At 40.3% G+C, this 19,504-nt stretch overlaps 1 protein-coding gene across 15 annotated transcripts; it reads right to left on the bottom strand.

The window, feature by feature from the left end:
- Window positions 1–20: 20 nt before the first annotated feature.
- On the bottom strand, window positions 21–19,449 carry c2cd5 (C2 calcium dependent domain containing 5). 15 transcript variants are annotated; one of them, XM_077741465.1, is made up of 32 exons: window positions 18,973–19,449; window positions 18,315–18,423; window positions 17,757–17,843; window positions 17,424–17,595; window positions 17,251–17,346; window positions 16,962–17,117; window positions 16,641–16,893; window positions 14,019–14,176; window positions 12,220–12,308; window positions 11,605–11,640; window positions 10,342–10,450; window positions 9,046–9,099; window positions 6,976–7,090; window positions 6,777–6,875; window positions 6,351–6,462; window positions 6,176–6,255; window positions 5,911–6,097; window positions 5,663–5,827; window positions 5,413–5,457; window positions 4,665–4,805; window positions 4,489–4,552; window positions 4,352–4,413; window positions 4,114–4,212; window positions 3,940–4,029; window positions 3,785–3,863; window positions 3,590–3,682; window positions 3,436–3,504; window positions 3,228–3,260; window positions 2,900–2,971; window positions 1,624–1,820; window positions 1,411–1,557; window positions 21–1,046 (listed from the first exon to the last, which is right to left on the bottom strand). In XM_077741465.1, exons 2-32 carry the CDS (start codon window positions 18,402–18,404, stop codon window positions 921–923), a joined length of 3,375 nt encoding a protein of 1,124 aa, XP_077597591.1. In that variant the 5' UTR covers window positions 18,405–18,423; window positions 18,973–19,449; the 3' UTR covers window positions 21–920. The 15 variants fall into 15 exon arrangements, with proteins under 15 accessions (XP_077597591.1, XP_077597599.1, XP_077597592.1 ...); XM_077741473.1 differs by lacking the exon at window positions 14,019–14,176 and adding an exon at window positions 15,295–15,410; XM_077741466.1 differs by lacking the exon at window positions 11,605–11,640 and having other exon boundaries at window positions 18,973–19,448.
- Window positions 19,450–19,504: the final 55 nt, after the last annotated feature.

Here is a 19,504-nt window from a genome sequence, read left to right on the forward strand (position 1 = left end):
ATGGAAGACAGAATAGGCAGTTTTCGGTTCTACTGACTTTATTGTGCAATTCTTAACCAGGTAAGCAAGCAAGTTCATGGTGTAAAAAATTGGTTTGCATGCTTCTAGCATATATAAGTTTGGACACAAATCCAAGAAATAGATCACGATGTGCTTGTCACAGAGAAATTATTTATAGTACCACCAATTTCAGACAAGCAATTATTGCACTGACAAGGGAAACAAATAAATGACCAGAAAGCATATTTACAGCCCATATTTTTTTTTTTAAAAAATATAGATATAAACAACCCAAATTATTTCCAGTCTCAGGCATCATGAATCAACAACAAATAGACGAAAATCTGTAGCAGGATTAGACCTCTGACTGAACAGCGACATAATATGAGTAAAGAATATACCTTAAAGAAACCTTTATCTTTCTTTATTTGTGGTGAAGCCATAATTGTCAAGAATATAGACACCAGCAACCAGGAAGGGACGGGGCTGTGATCTGATTCTTTTGAAATAGTTGATAAAATATGTCTAGTACAGCAATAATGAAGACAATAAAAATGGACTTGGCAAATTAGTTTATGCCAGCGACTGCCACTTTGCAATATCCCATTTGAAATGCTGGCAACCAAAACACTGAAGTAGAATATTGTAGTCGTTCGGGCCAGTGGAGGGAAGCACGATATACGGACACCAAGTAGGTCGACATCAGGAGCTTCTTTGGCTATTGTTTCAAGCAATTGTTATGGAAGAAGTCACATGATAAAAATGAATATCAGCAATGCTTTTTTCAAAATGTTCCTATTGTGCGCATGCGTTGCTTATTATGACCTACGCCCGAACTTTGGGATATTTGACAATGTTAAGGCAGGCGACGTTTGCCCCCATTTGGACGGCTAGACTGTGTTTTTGAGTGGGGGCCGGTGTCATGTGGCCCCTTCCATTCCACCTGTGCCCATTTGCACAAGGTTTGCAGCAGAGGTCGCAGGCTCCTGATCAGATTCCCTCACGCAGATAACGGCATCGCCACTTACGTTGATGAGGCACTGAGCCTGTGCACAAACACAAAAAGGGATTAAACATCTGAAAAGGGACTGAATATAGAGCGGTACTTTGATTAAGGTAAAATGCAACTGATGATTATTTTAATAATGGAACTATCTTTGACATATTTAACTTGAATTGATTCAACATTTTTTTTCAAAAGCAGTAACTGGTTTCAAGCAAACATGCTGAAAATGGTTAAAAATCTTAATGTTTCTTTTTTATAGTCAAGGATGAATTTTGATTATCCACAAAAATGATAAAGGAAAGAAATTCCAACAGTTACCAACACCAAGCCAAATCTCCAATGCATTTGTACATAATCAAATCAAATAAAACAGTCCAATTTCCATCAAGTCCTTCAGTGTGTACCTGGTTCTTATTGGGATTTTCCATTAACACACACTCCTTCATACTATAGGACACGACAGCATTCCCCCCAAGTGCTGCGACGTGGGCACGGACCATGGCAAACACCTCAGCTATGAACGAATGAAGAAAGCCACTGACGCCGCCTTCCTGAAAACAACAAAAAGATATACTTTAAAGTCGCCACAGAATGTCTTTGCATTATTTAGGCCGTACCTCTCGTAAAGAAGTGGTCTCTCGTATGAAAAACATGTTGATGATGCCCAAGTATTTTACCACACGGGTACCAGGCAGGAAGGAAAGGGGAGTCATCTTCACTACGGTGACCGAACTTCCTCCGAATGAGCAGCGGTTTGAGCGTTGTGAACGAAAGCGGCTTTCAGTCAAAGGGCTGGAGCGGTCCAAAGAGGAGACTGAGTGTATACACAAAATTATTATTTGCAAGAGAGTATTGCTAATGGCTTTAAAAAAATGTTTTTTTTTACAAAAAGTAGCTGAATGCATTATGAAAACATTCCACTCGTGCATAAAACAATAATTAAAATGACTGACAATTATTTACATCTTATTTACATTCATGAAAAATGCAATGTAAAAACAATAAAAAAATTGTGCTTATAGATGTGTTGGTAAAAGACATGCAGTCATGTGGGTGGCCAGACAATCACTTGTCATGCTTAACAGGCGGACAAGACGCTTTAAACAGTGTCTGCAGACAGACACACAGACCTGGGAACAGCTGTGGTGTATGTTCACATGTTTAGACGACAATGTATCCATTGTTACTCTTTTGGAGTGAGGCGATGCGGAAGAAACAGCTACAATATGAGCTGAGGTGGGCGCAATAATAATAATGCAAAAGCTAGAGAGTGAAAGAAAATTTAGCTGATCTGGATTGTATCAGTCAAGTTTGATAAAACAACTTAAAAAGCCACTGTGGATCAATGACCATTATACCAAGAGTTCATTATGGCTTTAGGCAAGCATGCACATTGTAATGAAATCCAATGACTATTATTGATATTGTTGAAAATTGGCCTTACCACATGTGATCAAATCCCTTCACATCAACTGTTAACTGAAAACTGAAAGTTACTTATGTTATTGTTATGCCTGCACATAAAAAAAAAAAAACATCTTTCTAGATGCTAGAATTTACAGAACAAGTCAGCAGTGCCTGTCCAAATTCCTGGCTTGTGATTTTGATCTTATTCAAGGGTATACAAGTCTATCCAACATTGCGGCAAGCAACTCTAGGGGAACAAACGTAGAAAAATCACAACTCCGGTCCAACTGACAATATCAAAAGGGCAAACTGCTGAGTGGACAAATCCCAAAAACCTTTCCATTCGCCTATAAAAAAGCAGCATTTTGAGCTCCACTGTGGCGCTCCACAGTGGCATTTACGTACAGATGTATGCCGTGGGTGCTTGTGAGTGTTGTGTATCTTTGCATTTGGCCAGCAGAATGTGCTCAAGACTGTGTCCCCTACTTGTCTTAACCGATCCTCGTCTTATGGTGTGAGCTTTCAGCCTAAGCAGCTCTAGCCAGGTGCTGCATCTGTCTGCAAAGGAACCGTAATCAACGGAGGCAGCTGGAGAGAACACACACACACACACACACACAAAACCCACAACCACACAAAAGACAACAAGGAAAAAAAATAACAGAAACAAACAAAAGAACACAAGTGGATGACGTCTGCTGCGGTGCAGGATATCTCTGCCCGAGAGATAAGGATGATAAGTCAAAAAGTGGGGCTGTGTTGTAGCTTGGGTAGAAGATTGGGTGGGAAATATGGAAGTGCCTTGTGGGCTTACCTCTGGAAGAAACAGTGGTACTTGCTTGGACACCTGTGGAGAAACAAAAGCCAACAAAAATGCAATTCTTTAACTGTGCAAGGTATAAAAACAGTGTGAAATTGCTCAACCTAAAACAGCTCTGTGTCAGACAAAATGAGACCACTATCTGCTATTTTTTAAAAGTGACAAGACTACACTCTGCGACTTGACACCACTGAAGATTTACCTTCCGGGTGCACAATAACCAGCTGATTTTGGCAGAGTTTTGCAGCCGGAGTGACTAAAGAGAGTGTACCTTAATGGACGAGATGGGTAACGAAACCTGTTATTGAAAGAAGGGGTGTGTGAAAAGTCATCTTGGGAAGACAGCTCCAAAGTACCTGAGCTTTTGGTTAGTGGCTGAGTGTTGGTGGATAGGGAGTCGGCACAGAGCTCCAAGGGGAACTGCAGCTGCTCTTCAGTCTCATTGCACCCTAAAAAAAAGAAACACACCCTAAAGTATTACATCAAAATATTGATTCTTGCATCCACATTTGGATACTGATGGAGTGTACATAATGCAATCTTGAACTTACCTTTGGTGACATGCTTGTCGACTGGCTTTTCCTGGGTTTGGTCTTTGTCAAAGGTCATGGCAACCGCTGTCACAGCAACCTGTCAATCAAACATCAATAAGCAGATCTTATTGCAAAAGGAGAAGTGAAAACAATGGCTTTGTAGGTAGGCTCACCTGTATGAGTTCTTCTTCCGGTACGGCTACGGTGAAGTTGAGATGACAAATACAGCAGGGGATCATAGAGCGTAACTTAAAGTATAAACTCTGAAAGAAAGACAACAAATGACCATTAAAAAAAATCATTTATAATGTGACCAAAGCTTTCAAGATATTTGTCATATACTATACCTTCAGCAGGTTCTCACACAGGTCTGTGAAGATCTTGTTCAAGCCTTGATTGGTGAGATTGGCATTGCTCAATCTTAACACTCTTACAGATGAAAACATCTGAAAAAATTGGCAAAATATATTTATCATTTCAAGTGTCTTAAATGTTGACTTTCATGTGGTGTAGTAGTAAATGATGTGGGTTCATTTTCCTAACTTAGCACAACTTAACAAACAGAAACATGGTGTGAAGAGAGACCTGTATTCCTGATGTCCAGTTGTAAATTCCAGGCATGATCTCAGTGTTGCAGCTGTGGAACCCTAAAAAAAACCATAAGGAAATGGGGATTAACAATCAAAAAGTGTGTTTTAATGATAACTATGTGCTTTACATACCCGTTGGAGGTGAGCCATCTGTAAGTAGGGAATGAATATCTTCCACTGCATCAGTGTCGTCAATCTATAGCAAGGTGGGCAAATTGAAGTGAATAAGGAGCAAATTATTTTTTTAAACACAAAGCGGATGGGCCACAATTTAGATGTGTTTCAAAAATGTATTTTGCTCAACTCACCTCCAGAACAAAAGCATCCTTTTTTCCGTGTGAGAGGTCCAATTCTGATAACTCATCTGAACTTTCCGAGTGGGACCGGAACAGCCTGCTTCTTTGTCTGGGCTCTGGGATGGGAGATCCCACTATTTCTTCTGTGAAATCCTAAAAAAATGAGCACAAAAATAGGACTGAGATGGTGCAGGTTCTTAAAAATATTTTAAAAAAGACTGCATGACCCCATCTGTAAAGGGACTGTTAATTCATTGGCTGCCATTGACGGCAAAAGACATCCAATCCATTGAATTGGTAGAGGCCTTTCCAGTTCACATGGATTAAACATCTTTCATATCAGCGTCAATGGGAGCCAAAGCCTTAATAACAAATCACATGCTCGCTTGCGTACCACTGTCAGTCACACACAGCATTGCTGGTGTTAATTTGAAAAGAGAATTGGGCAAATAGTGTCACACACACACACATTAATTTGAAAACAAATCTGGGGAAAGAGTGTCATGTATACACAATCATACGCAGGGTGAATGGGCACAGGAGATGGTCAAAAGTTAAAAAAAAACAAAAGAAAACAATGAGTCCCAATGGCACCCGGCCCCTGCCTTAAGAGGAAACATGTTAGATTTTGGCCTGCTCCCAAACACTCCTTCCCCTGTTGAAGGGGGCTATCACGCAGAAGTTAAGTGTTGGTAAAGGTTGTGATTATCAAGAGTGAAGCATTTGTCATGCGTTGCCAATGTCACACAACGATCAGTACCATGTTTATGTCGCCGAGCACCTCGGGGTCCAGGGTAAATAATTTCTTAGACGATCAGAGAGAGATAAAAAGGTACAAGATTATCGGCAACTGATCATATAGAGATAGGACGTTTCTTAAAGCCTGCCCTTCAAAAATGTTTGCGCAAAAGACAATTATTTCAGACTTATTTTGCTGTCGCCCAAAATCCCAATTTATAAAAAGGTAGCCAGTTAAATTGTTTATGATGGAATAAGCATTTTTTCCTCACCGGTGGGATGATCTGATAGAGCTCTTTGTTTTTGGCGATTGTGTCGTTAATTCTCTTTTGGATGGTCAATATGTGTTGCTCGTTGCTCAGGTCAATCGGCGTCTTCCCTGCGATCTGGATGCCTCCTGGTGCTGGAAGGGCGGAGAGATATACTCCTGTGGCAGACTGAAAACAAAATAGCACACACATACTTTGATATACTTAAGATATATTGTGATCAATTCAAATGTGTTAACAGGTGCACTTACAGCCAGACCCAGCAACATGTTCTCACCAACGCTGATCTGTATGTGGAGTCCAAACAGAGCGTTCATGCTGCGGAGCTTCAATTTGTTCATCAGCTGTGTGTGGAGTTCGTATTCCATAAAAGGAAGCAGGTTGGAGATGGCCGTGGCGTTCACCTCCCCTTGCGCTCGCTTCTTCAACCGGCATAGTCTGTGAAGTGAAAAATAAAAGCGTTAACCTGTATTGATTCACACCATGTCTGTATACATGTCCTTTGTGGTATCATACCTAGCCTGAATGAGACAGCCTTTCCCTGCAATAGCTGCTTCTGATGGCAGGTCTATTGTTGTAAATAGAACATCAGGAACCTACCAAAAAGTATAAAAATGAAAGCCACATGCAGTGATGAATGGGTTGGAAGCCATGGTTTTGCACTGTAAACAATGGAGATGAAAATTGAGACCTTTTGTCGTCTGCAGATGTAGCAATAGGTGAGCTGGGCTGGAAATGGCATGTTGAACTCATCGTATGGTATATGGCAGAAGCTGCAACTGGAGGGAGACAGCTCATCAAACCTGGCAAAAGAGACACTTTGCTGTCAGCTTACATGAAAGATTTTACTTGCAGTGGTCCATTTACATTCGGTATACCTGGACAATCTCAGACTTTAAATCTCATTATACTTGTATGATGAAAATCAGGGCATTCAATAATAAAAACTGAATTTAAAATTTAACCCTGACATTACAAAGAAATGTGACTTTTTAATGTAATTGGGATTTAAATGAGAAAATGAATCACAACATTTCCAGTTATTTTCCAATGCTTGGTGTTCCATCAATTTTTTATCATTATCTCTCATTAGAGTATATTCAGAGTAAGACATCACCTGTGTTCAGTGCTTGCAGCATCTAAACAACCTTCGCGCATGTAGCGAGGATTTAAGATGGCTGCCGTACCAGAGGCAGACAGAATGCACACCTCCTCGCTGAATATGGTAGAGTGTGGGAATTGGGAGGAAAAATACATTATTTAAAATAAAAACCAATAAATAGATATTCTAATAAGGAAAAATATTCAGTCCATACCAAATACTGGTGCTCTCACTGTATCCCACCACGGCATGGCAACCAAGAGCTTTGGCATGAGACTTAATTTCCTGTCGTATCTCCTCCCACCAGGCATCGCGGGTCTCTGGCTCATCTGGAAAAAGCGCATGATATATCTCAGTCAACAAAGCATTATTACACACTGGATAAATAAGTCATTAATCAAATGAACTTTATTTTATGTGTGTGAGAGACACACTTATCCTGCCTGTCAAATAGCAAACATGCCGACATGATATTTGACACACATCTCTCTGTTGTGGTCTCAATTTTAACTTGGAGCACCAGAAAATAAACAGGCAACTTGTATTTTCTGGTCACTTGTGGGGGTGGGACCACTGTGTTTTCAAAGCAGGAGGAAATGAATGTCGATCATTTTTGTAAAACAAAGTGACAAATGGCAAAGATGAAGACACGTTCAATGGAAATTATGATCTACATACTAATACTTACATGTAGAAGGGGGCCTCAGTTAATGAAATTTGCAGGTTCCAAATAGGAAAGGGTGGAATAAGTGCTTGGGTGATGCAAGAAGGCAGGCTGAGTACATACTTTTCATTCTACTTTTTGCTTTTAATTTAGTGTCTAGAAGAATGAAAAGTTAACTGTGGGTGCATTCCCTCTATTGACTAACTCGAAACCAAAAGGAAACACAGCCACAATGGGTCTGTAATGAATTAATCGGCCCTGATACAAAAAAAAAAAATCATAATCGGGGCTCCGAGGATTGATAGTCCAAGTTACATGGCTAGTTTTAAGACAGTTGGCCTAAAGAATGACAAATGGGTAAAATTAATGTCCACTACAACAAAAAAAACTGTAAAAACAAAGTACTGTAATACTGTCAATTTTTTTAGGATTCCACAAGAGGGCGCATAGCCCCAAATAAAGTTGTATTTTCCTTTTTGCTCAATGTATATCACTCCCATCTTTGTACAAGAAGGAAGAGCTCAATTTAGTCTGGGTTGTTCGTGAGCATGTGCACATGCAAAAATCTGGTGTATTTAAACATAGCAAAGGAAATTCTATGAACGTTTATTTAAATAATACAACAATAACCACAATTAAGCCTTCATCATGAATGGGGGGGATGTTGCAATGACATCATGAGGCTTGGTTTAATAGCACGGATTCTTTCGTCATTCCAAAGATCTTAACCTGAAAATGTTTGAACTAGTTGCAAACCCTGTTTCATTAACAAAAAGAAGGGCTACAATAGAGTACTGTATTGAGTCACATCATGTGAGTCCACATGCCGGTTGTCATACAATGTGAGAATATTGGAATGATTCCATGAGAGAGCGGGGGGAAAAAATAAATATGAAATGGAGGACAAAATGTCAGGCACCAAGCCCACAAGCAGCTTTCTGCGAACCAGAAGCATACTGTCACACAGGCACCAACGTGCACACTCATGCCCATGTGCACGTTTATGGACATAGTAAGGGCCATATTCATCCACCAGAGTCCATCATAATCATGGTAAATGCCCCCAAAAGCACACATCTATAAATTCCATCCCAATCACTCCTTGTTTTTCCAAATTTTCCTAAACTGACGACCTTTTCTTCCACCTGCTCCTTCCTCGTCTCCGTATGAATACAGCCCAGTGAGTTAAAGAGTGCACATGCCTGTTCAGTGTTTACTTGTCAAGCGCCTAAACCTGAAAGGGGGCGGGGGAGGGGGTTAGAATGCAGCTTGAGTAAGCAATACAACAAAGTCGGGACAACGTTGAGGGAGCACTGGAGCGGGATGATCTTGGTCAAAAGTTTAGATGGGGCAGAGGGGGGGTGCGGAAAGGATTTACCAGGCCAAGCTGGGTGGGGGTGAGAGAGCACTGCGCATGCTTGACTCAGCTCCACACACACACACATTCGTACAGATTGAGAGAAAATGACAGCTCACTGATATTTACGCAAAAGAAATAACCCAAATGTGTAGGACACCAATTAGATTTTCAATTACCAACAAAAACAGCCTCTAAATCAATGAGCTGTCAAAACTCTGGTGAGAGAGAGAGAGAGAGAGCATTAAAAGGGGGGGAAATACCTGCCGTGACACTACTCCAGTCTAGCAGTTTGTATGAGCGCGTGTTACCCAAGGCTGAGCCAGAACACACCATTAGTACAGGAGAAAGAAAGAAAGGAAGAGAGAAACAGAGAAGAGACAGTCCAACAACACAACGGGCAACCATTTACACGAATAGATACGTAAGAAAATAGCGCTACATCACACGCTCTGTGCATTCAGTGCAGACAAAACACAAAAGAATGACAAGCCAAAGGGGAAATTAGAGATGTGGGAAAACGATATACGACCCTCCAGGTACAAACGGAACAGTTTCAAAATAAGGAGATCTATGAATGACTACAATCAAAGGCTGTCTGCATTGTGCTCTTCCGAATAAGCCGACAAATAAAATATCCAACCTCCAAAGAGTTACAAGGACATGAAACTGTCCTTCCACACTGCATCACTGGACAGGTTAATCGAAAAATTATTTAATGACAAATACTTGCAAAGACCAAAGGAAAAAAATGTCTTACTATTGACAACAAACAATGCATTTTAATTTGGGGTTCGGAAACAAGGGAATCAAATTTAAATAGACTTGCAAAGGTTAATTCACAAGAAAACAAAAACTGTACCAAGTATTTGTCCTAAATCACCTCCATAAATCAATAAAAGTATTAAAGAAATTAAATGTATGCTGTTGGATTTAGTATACGAGGAGATTAATTGGAAAACATATTTTGATATATCAGGGAAACACTAATTTTGTGGGTACACTCCTATTTTAGTCATACTTACATCATAAAAGAGATGAGTTATTGAAATACTGCTCATATTAGATATGATCAGATAGTGCAGATGTACTAGACAAAGTAGCAAATCACGAGGAAGACAATCTGGAAGCTTGGCCAATATCGACTGAAGCCAAAAACACCGCAAAGAAGCAGCAGTAACAGCAGCACGCAAAACACTGCACCCATGCGCCACTATACGTTATAATGCCTCACCTCCAAGGATCATGACGCATATATCACAGCCGGCAAGGAAACACACAGCTATCTCATTGTACATAAACAGCCATTTAAACAGTCAACAAGGTGACCATTGCTTTATTATTTGAACCTGTGCAGTGATGTTAGCTGTCTATTTTGATACTGACAATAGCTCTTTATATACAACCAAGGGCAACGTTCACCTGTATGTCATTCATAACTATCATCAGCAAAGACACATGGGGGAAAAAAAACTGTTAAACAGTAACAAGACTAGACATTGACAGTCAAATTTGGTTTGTTTTTTCTAATAAAGGAAGAAAAGTGTTCATTAACTTACCGGGGTTGTGTATACGATCCAGTAGTTTGACCGAGCGAGCACTAACGACTCCACCAACGTGAATCAGAAAGGCCGGTGGGAAAGATGTCAATGTGAAGAATGGGAACTCCTGGAAATAACAAAAATACCAGTGGTGTAAACAACAACAACAACAACCAGTATTACTTTATGCATTTAATCTATTTGTGTATTTAATGAGATACAATGCAGAAACTGTATCAAAGTTTAAAATGATGCTCATTAGTGTGGCAGTCTGAAATGAACCAATCGGATTTGATGCCTTGTTTCAAATTTTTGACTGTGTGGTCCCATGTATGTTAAGTAACACATTGATTTCAAATTTTAAATATCTGGAATGATTGTGTTTCCACGGACTGAACAAAAGAAGCAAAAAAAATTAAAACAAAAAAATTAGTGGTTGCATCCAGATAGTTTTTTTTGAGCTCATGTCAATGGATTTTGGCAAGTTGTGTGTGTGTGTGTGTAGGGAAGGGGGTGTTCGAAATAAGCTTTAATTTTTCGATGGAAATGTTTCATTTGCCATCAAAAGGCTGCTTCCCCTTCAATATAACAGAATCTAAATGTGTAAACTCTGAGGAGGTGGAAACCTAAACCATACCAAATGAGTGAGTTTAGGTTAGGATCGTGCCAACATGCAACAAGTGTGGTTTGAACTCACATGCAAAATTGATATTGCCACCAAACGTTACCCTCATTTCAACTATACCCGGAAGACTGTACAACCACCAAAGTACAGTTAAGATATAATCTTGTCTGATGCCAGATAAACAAGACCACATTAGCTGAGCTGAATCTATTCAGCCAAATAGTATTTACCTCACATTGCAGTAATAATTACAAACTATTAAAGTGCATGTGATCATCAAATATTATTAAGAGAACAATATTTTAGCATCCAGCAATCCTTAATAGAAAATGGGACAGTAAACATGACTCACTGCTCTTCAGTTTTTTAAGATCGGGGAAAAATGAGATGATGAAAGTGAGCGTGCTCATTCCTTTCAGGAGGGGGAAAAAGTCCAGAAGGCACAGGAAAAGTTGGACAGTGGGAGGGACGGGAGTCCAAAACACACACAGTCACACATCCGTTCAAACTTTAAGGCCACACAATTTCTTTCTGAGCTTCCACCCCAGTGGCAAAGGAGAGTGATTGGCAAGCAAGGAATCTGTCACTTTGGCCATAAGGTGGTCAGAGTGTTACAGAGGTAAATGGATAGAAAGAGTGACAAAGATGCGACATACCCTGGCGTTTAAATACAACCCAGAGCAGGACGCTCCCTGAGTAGCACAGTTGGTCGAAAGGACAGAGAAGGAAAGAATGTTTGTTCTTGCAAACACCCCGTTTAAAAAAAAAAGAAAAAGGAAACCAGACCTTAACCTGTGTATTTATAAAACTATTTTTTGACCTTTTTTAGCCCCAGTGCTTTATAACCGTAAATAAGTATTTTATTTGTAATTTTGTTTGTTACAAATGTTATGATTTACAATCACAATTCCAATTAAGTTGGGATTTTGAGTTAAATCTATATAAAAAACGAATACTGGGATTTACAAATTATGGTCAATACTATATTTCATTGAAAACATGAATATATGATAAACTATAAAGTTCAATAAGATATTTTTTAGCCAATAATCTTTCATTTCGAATTGTACAACTGCAGCTTTCTACTATATTTAAAAAAAATAGCTTACTAGTTGCATTAGGAGTTGAGTAGAAGCATTTCAAACTACTTTGCAAAAAATTTCATTTGAAAAACAAACCTGTCTGGACTCATAAAGTCAAATGAATCACCAAGCCAAATATCAATCCACAAATGTTCGCTGCATTTGAAAAAATGTGACTCATTGCATTACCCTCTGTTCCAGAGCCGTTTGCGTCTGCTGCCTTAGCAGCGTCTTTAAGGGTCCCGCCTCTTTGCCGGCACTGCCCCCGCTGCCCATTCCTGGTCACAGAAAGAAAAAAAAAGTCTCAAATCTGTGGAGAAACAATTCCAATCCAAAGTCATTAACAACACTGTAAAGTAGTAAATACTCGGGTAACTCAAAGCAACTATTAAACACATGACTGAGGATACCAGCTCCGTGTCTGCCCATGTGCCAACTTTTACTAAATAGCTTTGAAGGGGAAGTGTGGGACAAAATCACCATGCTGCATACTGGAAAACTACTTTAATTTTACAATAAGCAAGTGAGATGGTTAGATCAGTGTTTCCCATCCTTTAGTGAGCCAAGGTACATTATTTCGCTCCGTTAGTCATTTTTTCCATTCACCGGGTTGCTGGATTACATTTAATTATTTTTTTAGGGGGGTCTTAATTTGGATTTTTTGGTTCAGTTAAAGAAAATTGTGTTATTTACTGTGGCACACTAATGCAGGTGCAAATCATCCTGTGAGACAAGACTGGCTAAGTTAATGGTGAGTGGACAGTTGACTCTTGCACTGTGTTGTTATTGTGATTCTGTGACAAAAATGACACACGGCAGGCAGCCAAGCTGTACCAGAAGCCACCAGCAGAAAATCCTCTGTGAAGGAAACACTCTTTCTCAGCAAGGCAGAGTCAGAGTGGGTGGAGGAGGGAGGGGGCAGGGTGGTGTTTCTCGGGGAGGACGTTGAAGCAACTCCGCTCGCTGAGCTAGAGAAAGACGTGGAGAGGACAGGGGAGCTGGGGCAGAGGAAAATGCCTGGCCTGCGTCTCACGGGAAGGGGCTGCTCCTCTGACAAGTTGGAAGTCAGGAGCAATGAGAAGGAAAGATGTTTAGCAGGTAAGGTGGTGGAGATTTTAGGGGTGAACAATGTCACTTTTCCACTGCTCACTTCCTTTTGGCTCAGCCAGACTTGGCACTTAAGCCCAAATCACTAAAAATTGACAGCAAATTAAAATCCTTTAAACTCTGAACCCTGACAACATTTCAAGTAGAAATTGAAATAAATTTGTATCATATTTATATAAAACGTACACCATTTTTCCCAGGGAAAATAAAATGTATTAATATGATACATTTGGCCTGATAGGATTAAAGCACTAATGGATTTAAAATGGTAATTAGCTAGTTTGTGCATCCCAAGAATGTGTGATAACATGGCACAGTTGGGTAAGATTAGTTATCTAGTCTATTGGATGGCCTGTAGCAAAACAGTTAAGGCAAAGTATGAATTACCACGAAAGTAAAACACTTGTTGCAACCATGTTGTTCCAATAAAACACCAATTTTACCACATGATTTCATGGAAGAATTTCTACTTTGTTTTGTTTATTCAACTATCTCAACCTCTACTTGAAGGAACAGGTGACACCTAGGATAAAAAAAAGGTCTTTGGGCGAAAGATGGTTGGTTATAGGGGAGGGTCGAATTGAGTAAGGGCGTAGTGAAAAACGGGCAACAGCTACCTGGTTGTATTCTTATAACCAATTCGGGTCACACTGTACCAAAGAGACACTGTGCTTCTATGAACTGAACATAACAAGCAAAACTAATACTGGTAATCACCACAAGGGATGGACACAAAACAAATTAAACGTGGAAAAATGATGGTAAATAAAATAAATAAATCATAATGATGTTGGGGGGGGGGGGGGGGGGTCAGTGTACAGTGAACTGTGTGTTTGCATGTGAGTATGCTGGGATATGGGAGTTCTCCCTCATGTGCTTACCCGTCTTGGGCGTCAAACTGAGGTCTGTGTCTGATGATGAGGACTGACGACTGGCTTGGGGAGGACAGAAGGGGGAAGGAGAAAAGGGGGAGGTGGGGAGAGCTCTGAAAGGGGTGGGCGGGCCGGAAGACGAGGGAAGATCCTCACCAAAAACCGGCCTGGTGGGAAAATATGACACACACACACATCAGTCGCAGCCTCACCCATTTGTGTCAATGAGTGGATGTGAATGTTTCCAATGTGCTGTGTTTGTTTGTGCAAGTGCTGTGGTTGAGGTGCTACACATGGCTGGAGAACAAATAGAAACAGAACAAAAGCAAGCAGGAAAAGCAAAAATGAAAAAAAAAAAACACTAAGAAGCAAAAAGACATGAGAAGAAAAGAAGCAATTAAAACACAACTGAAGCACATTAGATGATTTAGACACCTACATAAGCACTCTGTATATTCTTTTCCTGTCTTAAAAGGGTTATCCGTTGAAAGGCTGTTCTTGAATAATATAAGTTGCACACTGTCAAGACTCAGTGAATCAGTCCTAGCAACCAATGCCAACTGTGCCACGACAATGCAAAATAGCCCCCAGTATGTTTCAGTGTAGCACCATAACAAAAGCAAATAAACTTGAGAAAGGATTTTGGAGGGGCGAGATATGAAGCTGGTAGCTGGTATACCATAGAATATTTAATTCCCTGTCTTCCTCAAGTAATAAACACAACATAGATTATGGTTGTGACATAAGATCAAATATTCCTTGAAGCAAAATACATAAAAAACAAGTATCTGGCCAAATTAGAGCATTTTCTTACTATTTAAAGTTATGCTCGTTATTGGATATCTTAAAAGGGTGTCCTGAGTTGTTGCGTAATCTGGCAATTTAAGAATAATTTGACACAATTCACAGACCAATGAGGTTAGCAAACATAAGTGCCAAACCAGATGAATATATAGTATATGATGGTCAATAGAACTTAAATGTATAGTCAATGCAGAGTTGGCCCAAACTGTGATTGTGACAAGAAATAGGAAGTTTATGCTTTAGCTGGGCACAAAATGGGAACAACTGGTTGTTTTGAGCGTTTTATAACTCATTGTTTCCCAAAAGTCAATCACCCAAATGAAAAAAAAAGGAGAAGAGCTTGTGACCGCAACTCATTCAACACTTAGACTTCACCTAGATTTTCACATTTGGTGATATTTTCCTCACTGCGCATTCTAAAACGGTAATATTGGTATGCTTATACTCTGCTTAGCTGACTTCCTTCCCTGCTTGTGCATACCAGAAAAGATGAGTGTGGGCACAGAGACAGAGAAGTTCTGGGACAGTCTCTGCACACTGCACGCTGAATGCACTGGGCTGTTGTGAGTGGAGCGGCATCCGTGGGCTAAAGGCGACCTGGATACCGATGTTTATGGACACACAGGGAGAGAGAGGAAAGAGAGAGAAAGAGCGAGAAAGAGAGAAAAAGTGGGAAGATGAAGAGAAAAGGGGACGACCAGTCATGTTGGACACACAGTAAAAATTGTGTCAGTCCTTGTGCAGCCAGAGTAGAAAGGAAAGAAAGAGAGGTACAACACAACCTACAGCACGTCATCACAAAAGACAAGTGTAAGAGAGGGTGGAAAAGGACAGGCAAGTTGGTTTAACACTCTCTCATAGCAACGTGAGTCACATGCAGACAGGGATGCAAACACTACCGCGTCTAAAACGAGGTCATTGCCTAAAGCAAGGACACTATCTTGCAGTGGTTGCAGAGCAAAAATTACTGATGATTTTCAAATGATTTTGTGTATTTGTGGTGAAGTTTGGCAATTGAACACTGGGGCTAGAATTCATCCCAAGCCACTATAATGAAATATTTTAGGATGCAATTGATGAAAAGAGGAGAAAATATGCAAATATCAATTCAGTCTTTTTGAATTCCTGATCCCTTTGCATGATGCAGGGGTGTCTCCATCCCTGACACATTTTAAAGGGCAGCAGCAATTGGAAGACGTGCAATATATACTGTTCTTAGTAAGGCCTAAGTGAGGGAAATTTGGCTTTTAAGGAAAATGTCAAGGTAAACCTAAAATATAGATACCCATTTAGGTATATTTATAATCTGACCATTTCTAAATTTTGAAAGGCATGTGTGGAAGTCTTCAATGTTGCACTACTTTTTACAAGTAGATTAATGGCAAAATGTACAACATGTGCTTTTATTCAATGCCAGTTCATCACCATAAACAAAATCCGCCAAATTAACTTGTAGAGTTGCATTATCATTTTAAATTGACCTTGCAATTTTCCAGATAAGCCAAAGCATTCCTAACTTTTAGTAAAAAGTATAAGATAGGCCACTAAACACATGCAGAGGTGCGAGCAAGCAAGCAAGTAAGCCATTTGCAAATAAAGACGAGTTAGAGCAAAATTGTTGGTGTGTAGTATATCTGTGTTATTTTGGTATACTGTACATGTCTCCAGAGGCTGTGTGCGTTTCACAATGCAATATAACGGAGACAAATTCTGGGACAAACAAACTGGAAGACAGATGTTTTGTCCACACACACACATTCAATCCCATGCTCGCCATTTCTCCCCCAATTTTGACAGACTTCCGCATCATGCTCGGCTGGTACTCACTCCTTTCCATCTTTCGAAGGGGAATTGCAGGCATTGGAAGTGGGCGCTGTATTCGGATGGATGTGTGCGATGGCGGTGGCGGTGGCAGTGGCGGGCGCACCTCCAGCGGAAGCTTTTTCCAGAGTGCAAGCGGTACCTATGGCCCGCACCACCAGCCCCGACTCGCCCTCCAGGTCAAAACACTGTAAATAGCCCACCACTGCGTTCCCACTCATCTCTAGTACTTTGAGACCGATCTTCCTCTGCAGTTCCCCTATAAAAACAGAGACATGTGAACAATGGGGTAGGAAAGAAAAACAAGGATAACATTCCCTTTCCTACCAGACATAAGTGAGATGAGTCTCTGACGAGCTTCATTGGACGCTCGAGGGGTTCTAATGCGGTCAATCCATTGATATTCGGGGTCTTCGTTCACCACAAGCTCCTCTACAAACCCATGAACCATGACCGCCCGGTAATAGCGGGGTATGGAGGTGGCTGTCACACAAACGTGATAGAAACAAACATTACTTCTCTTCTTTTTGAAATATGCTGACAATCTGTAACACTGTAGATAAACATATAAATTAAGTGAAGTCTATAAAGTAATGTAAAAAGAGTGAAAACACACTGCAGAAAAATTTGACTCCACAGGAGGATTGTCTGAAGCGGTTCAGGTCATTGAAGAGCTCCACTTTGATCAGGACATTAATCTCCCCACGGATACCTGACAAACATATGCCACAGTACAAAGGATATGAGACGGGAACCATATGGAGTGACACTCATTGGCAATTTGAGTACCGTGGATGGTGTCGTAGATAGGAAACCAGCCGGAGATGACAGAAGCGGCCTCGCTGCACAGCAGTGGGTCGATGTCAATGTAAACCTTCCCGATGGCGTCGTTTGCGCTGTATGTGTCGTGGTCCAACACGGTAATTTGCAGCGGCTCGTCCTGCAAGTCCTCATCGTCAACCTACGCAACAAAATAAACAGTGATGAAGACATCATTTACATTTAATGACCACAGTTAGTCTGTCAGGGGAGAACATCAGCAACTTTTATATACATAAGAAGAATAACTTTCAGAAAAATAGACAATAACTCAGCATCTATTTAAAGAAATAATGCATTTACCTCAAATTTGAACCATTCAGAGTTCCACTGCGGATTGAGGGATTTGGGGCAGACATCTGTTTTGAATGTTATGTTTCCAAACTTGACCTGCACAATAAAGAGACATTTTTAAGTTAGGTAAAATGCATGATTCCTTGTTTTTTTATTCATATTTTGTACAGCACTGTGGGACATTATAATCCGCCTATTCCCAAAAACATGTAGGCATGTACATGCACAAATAATGAAAAGTGGAGCAAGTGATTTAGTGCTGTCCCCAGAAGTAAAAATAACATCCACATTGTCTTTGGAGAGTCGCTTTTATTTCTTTACACGTTGGCCTGCCACTTCCATGAGTAATAACTGCTCGCTTTTTCCGCTTCCGGTTGACATGGTAACAAAAGCTACAAAAAGGGACCACTCCCTCAAAACAGGCAGTTGAGAAAAGCTCAAAAGTAGAGTGTAAGTTGTTGAGCTTTATCGTGTATAAACATGTAACAGACAACTGACAAGTGTTTTAAAAAAAGTGATAAAAATGCACATCATGTCATTTTTAATGTATAATAACCATCAACTTACCTCTACAAAAGCATCCGTGAGCTCACTGGCTCTGTCCATGACAGGCAAGTGGCGGCCTGCCACAATTTTGGCTTTTAGTTTTCCAGGCATGGTTCAAATTTAGGTTGATCTGAAAAAAAATATTACATTTGTAACCAACAAAAAAGCATCTTTTTTTCAGATGTCCAGAATATTTGAAAATTACGAATGGCACCATAAGTCACCCAGAACTTATTTCCTTATTAATTTTGGATAATTGGGAAGCAACATGATTCAGAAATGCATTATTTTCTATGTATTTATTTATTTTTTACACATAATATATTGGGCTAGAGGGGTTAGATCTCTCGTCATAGACCAAAGTGCCATTGTAATTACACCTGCAGTACAATTCTCCTCCTCCTGCTGACATTTGTTTAGACATCAGCACAATGGAAACATTTCATCTACTAAATCCCAAATGTGTATACCCATACTCGTTTTAAAAAACGCTTCGGATTAATTTTTAATGTACCTACAAGTACTTGTTTTGATAAACGAAAGTCCCAGAATGGCCACATAGCTAGCTGTAGCCTAGCCACGCTAAGCTACTTAACTCGTTTGACTTGATCGGGCCACATTTTCGCAAATTGCTGCAATCGGACTATATGTATTTATCAAACATAACCGGCGTTCTTACCCGGGTCTATGGTGTCCACGATTAGCTCGTCAGGGTGCCGATATGGCGGGTTTGATTCTCCCAGACATTGCAGTTGACAGCTCGCCGTGGACGCTCCAGAGCCCCCCGTGTCCTTCTCACTGCCATAACACGAGGGAGTTGTATAAGTTCCAAATGGAATAAGCAGGACGTTTAAGGTCAAATGGGTTGTCCAAGGGCTAATATGACGCCCGATTAGGCTATTTTAGTAGTGCGATGTCATTACGTCCCCGATAACTCAATTAAAACAGGAAGAGGTATCGAGGGGGCTAAGAATGAGGCTTGGACACTGTCTACTTCGGTGTCCCTCGTAAACCTGCACTTCCACTTGCGCATGTGACCAAGTATGGCGGACTTGTTTACAAAACACCACTTTTCATCTTTTGAGAAAATGAAAATACAGTCAGAAAAAAAAAAACAATCTATTGAAACTTGGAGGACATGCTATGAATGCTCGTTTCAGTGCCATTGACGGTGCCAGGCGTCCAATCAATTTTGACATAGATACCATGGC

Source organism: Stigmatopora nigra, chromosome 2 (genome assembly GCF_051989575.1).
Source record: "Stigmatopora nigra isolate UIUO_SnigA chromosome 2, RoL_Snig_1.1, whole genome shotgun sequence".
Classification (NCBI taxonomy): domain Eukaryota; kingdom Metazoa; phylum Chordata; class Actinopteri; order Syngnathiformes; family Syngnathidae; genus Stigmatopora; species Stigmatopora nigra.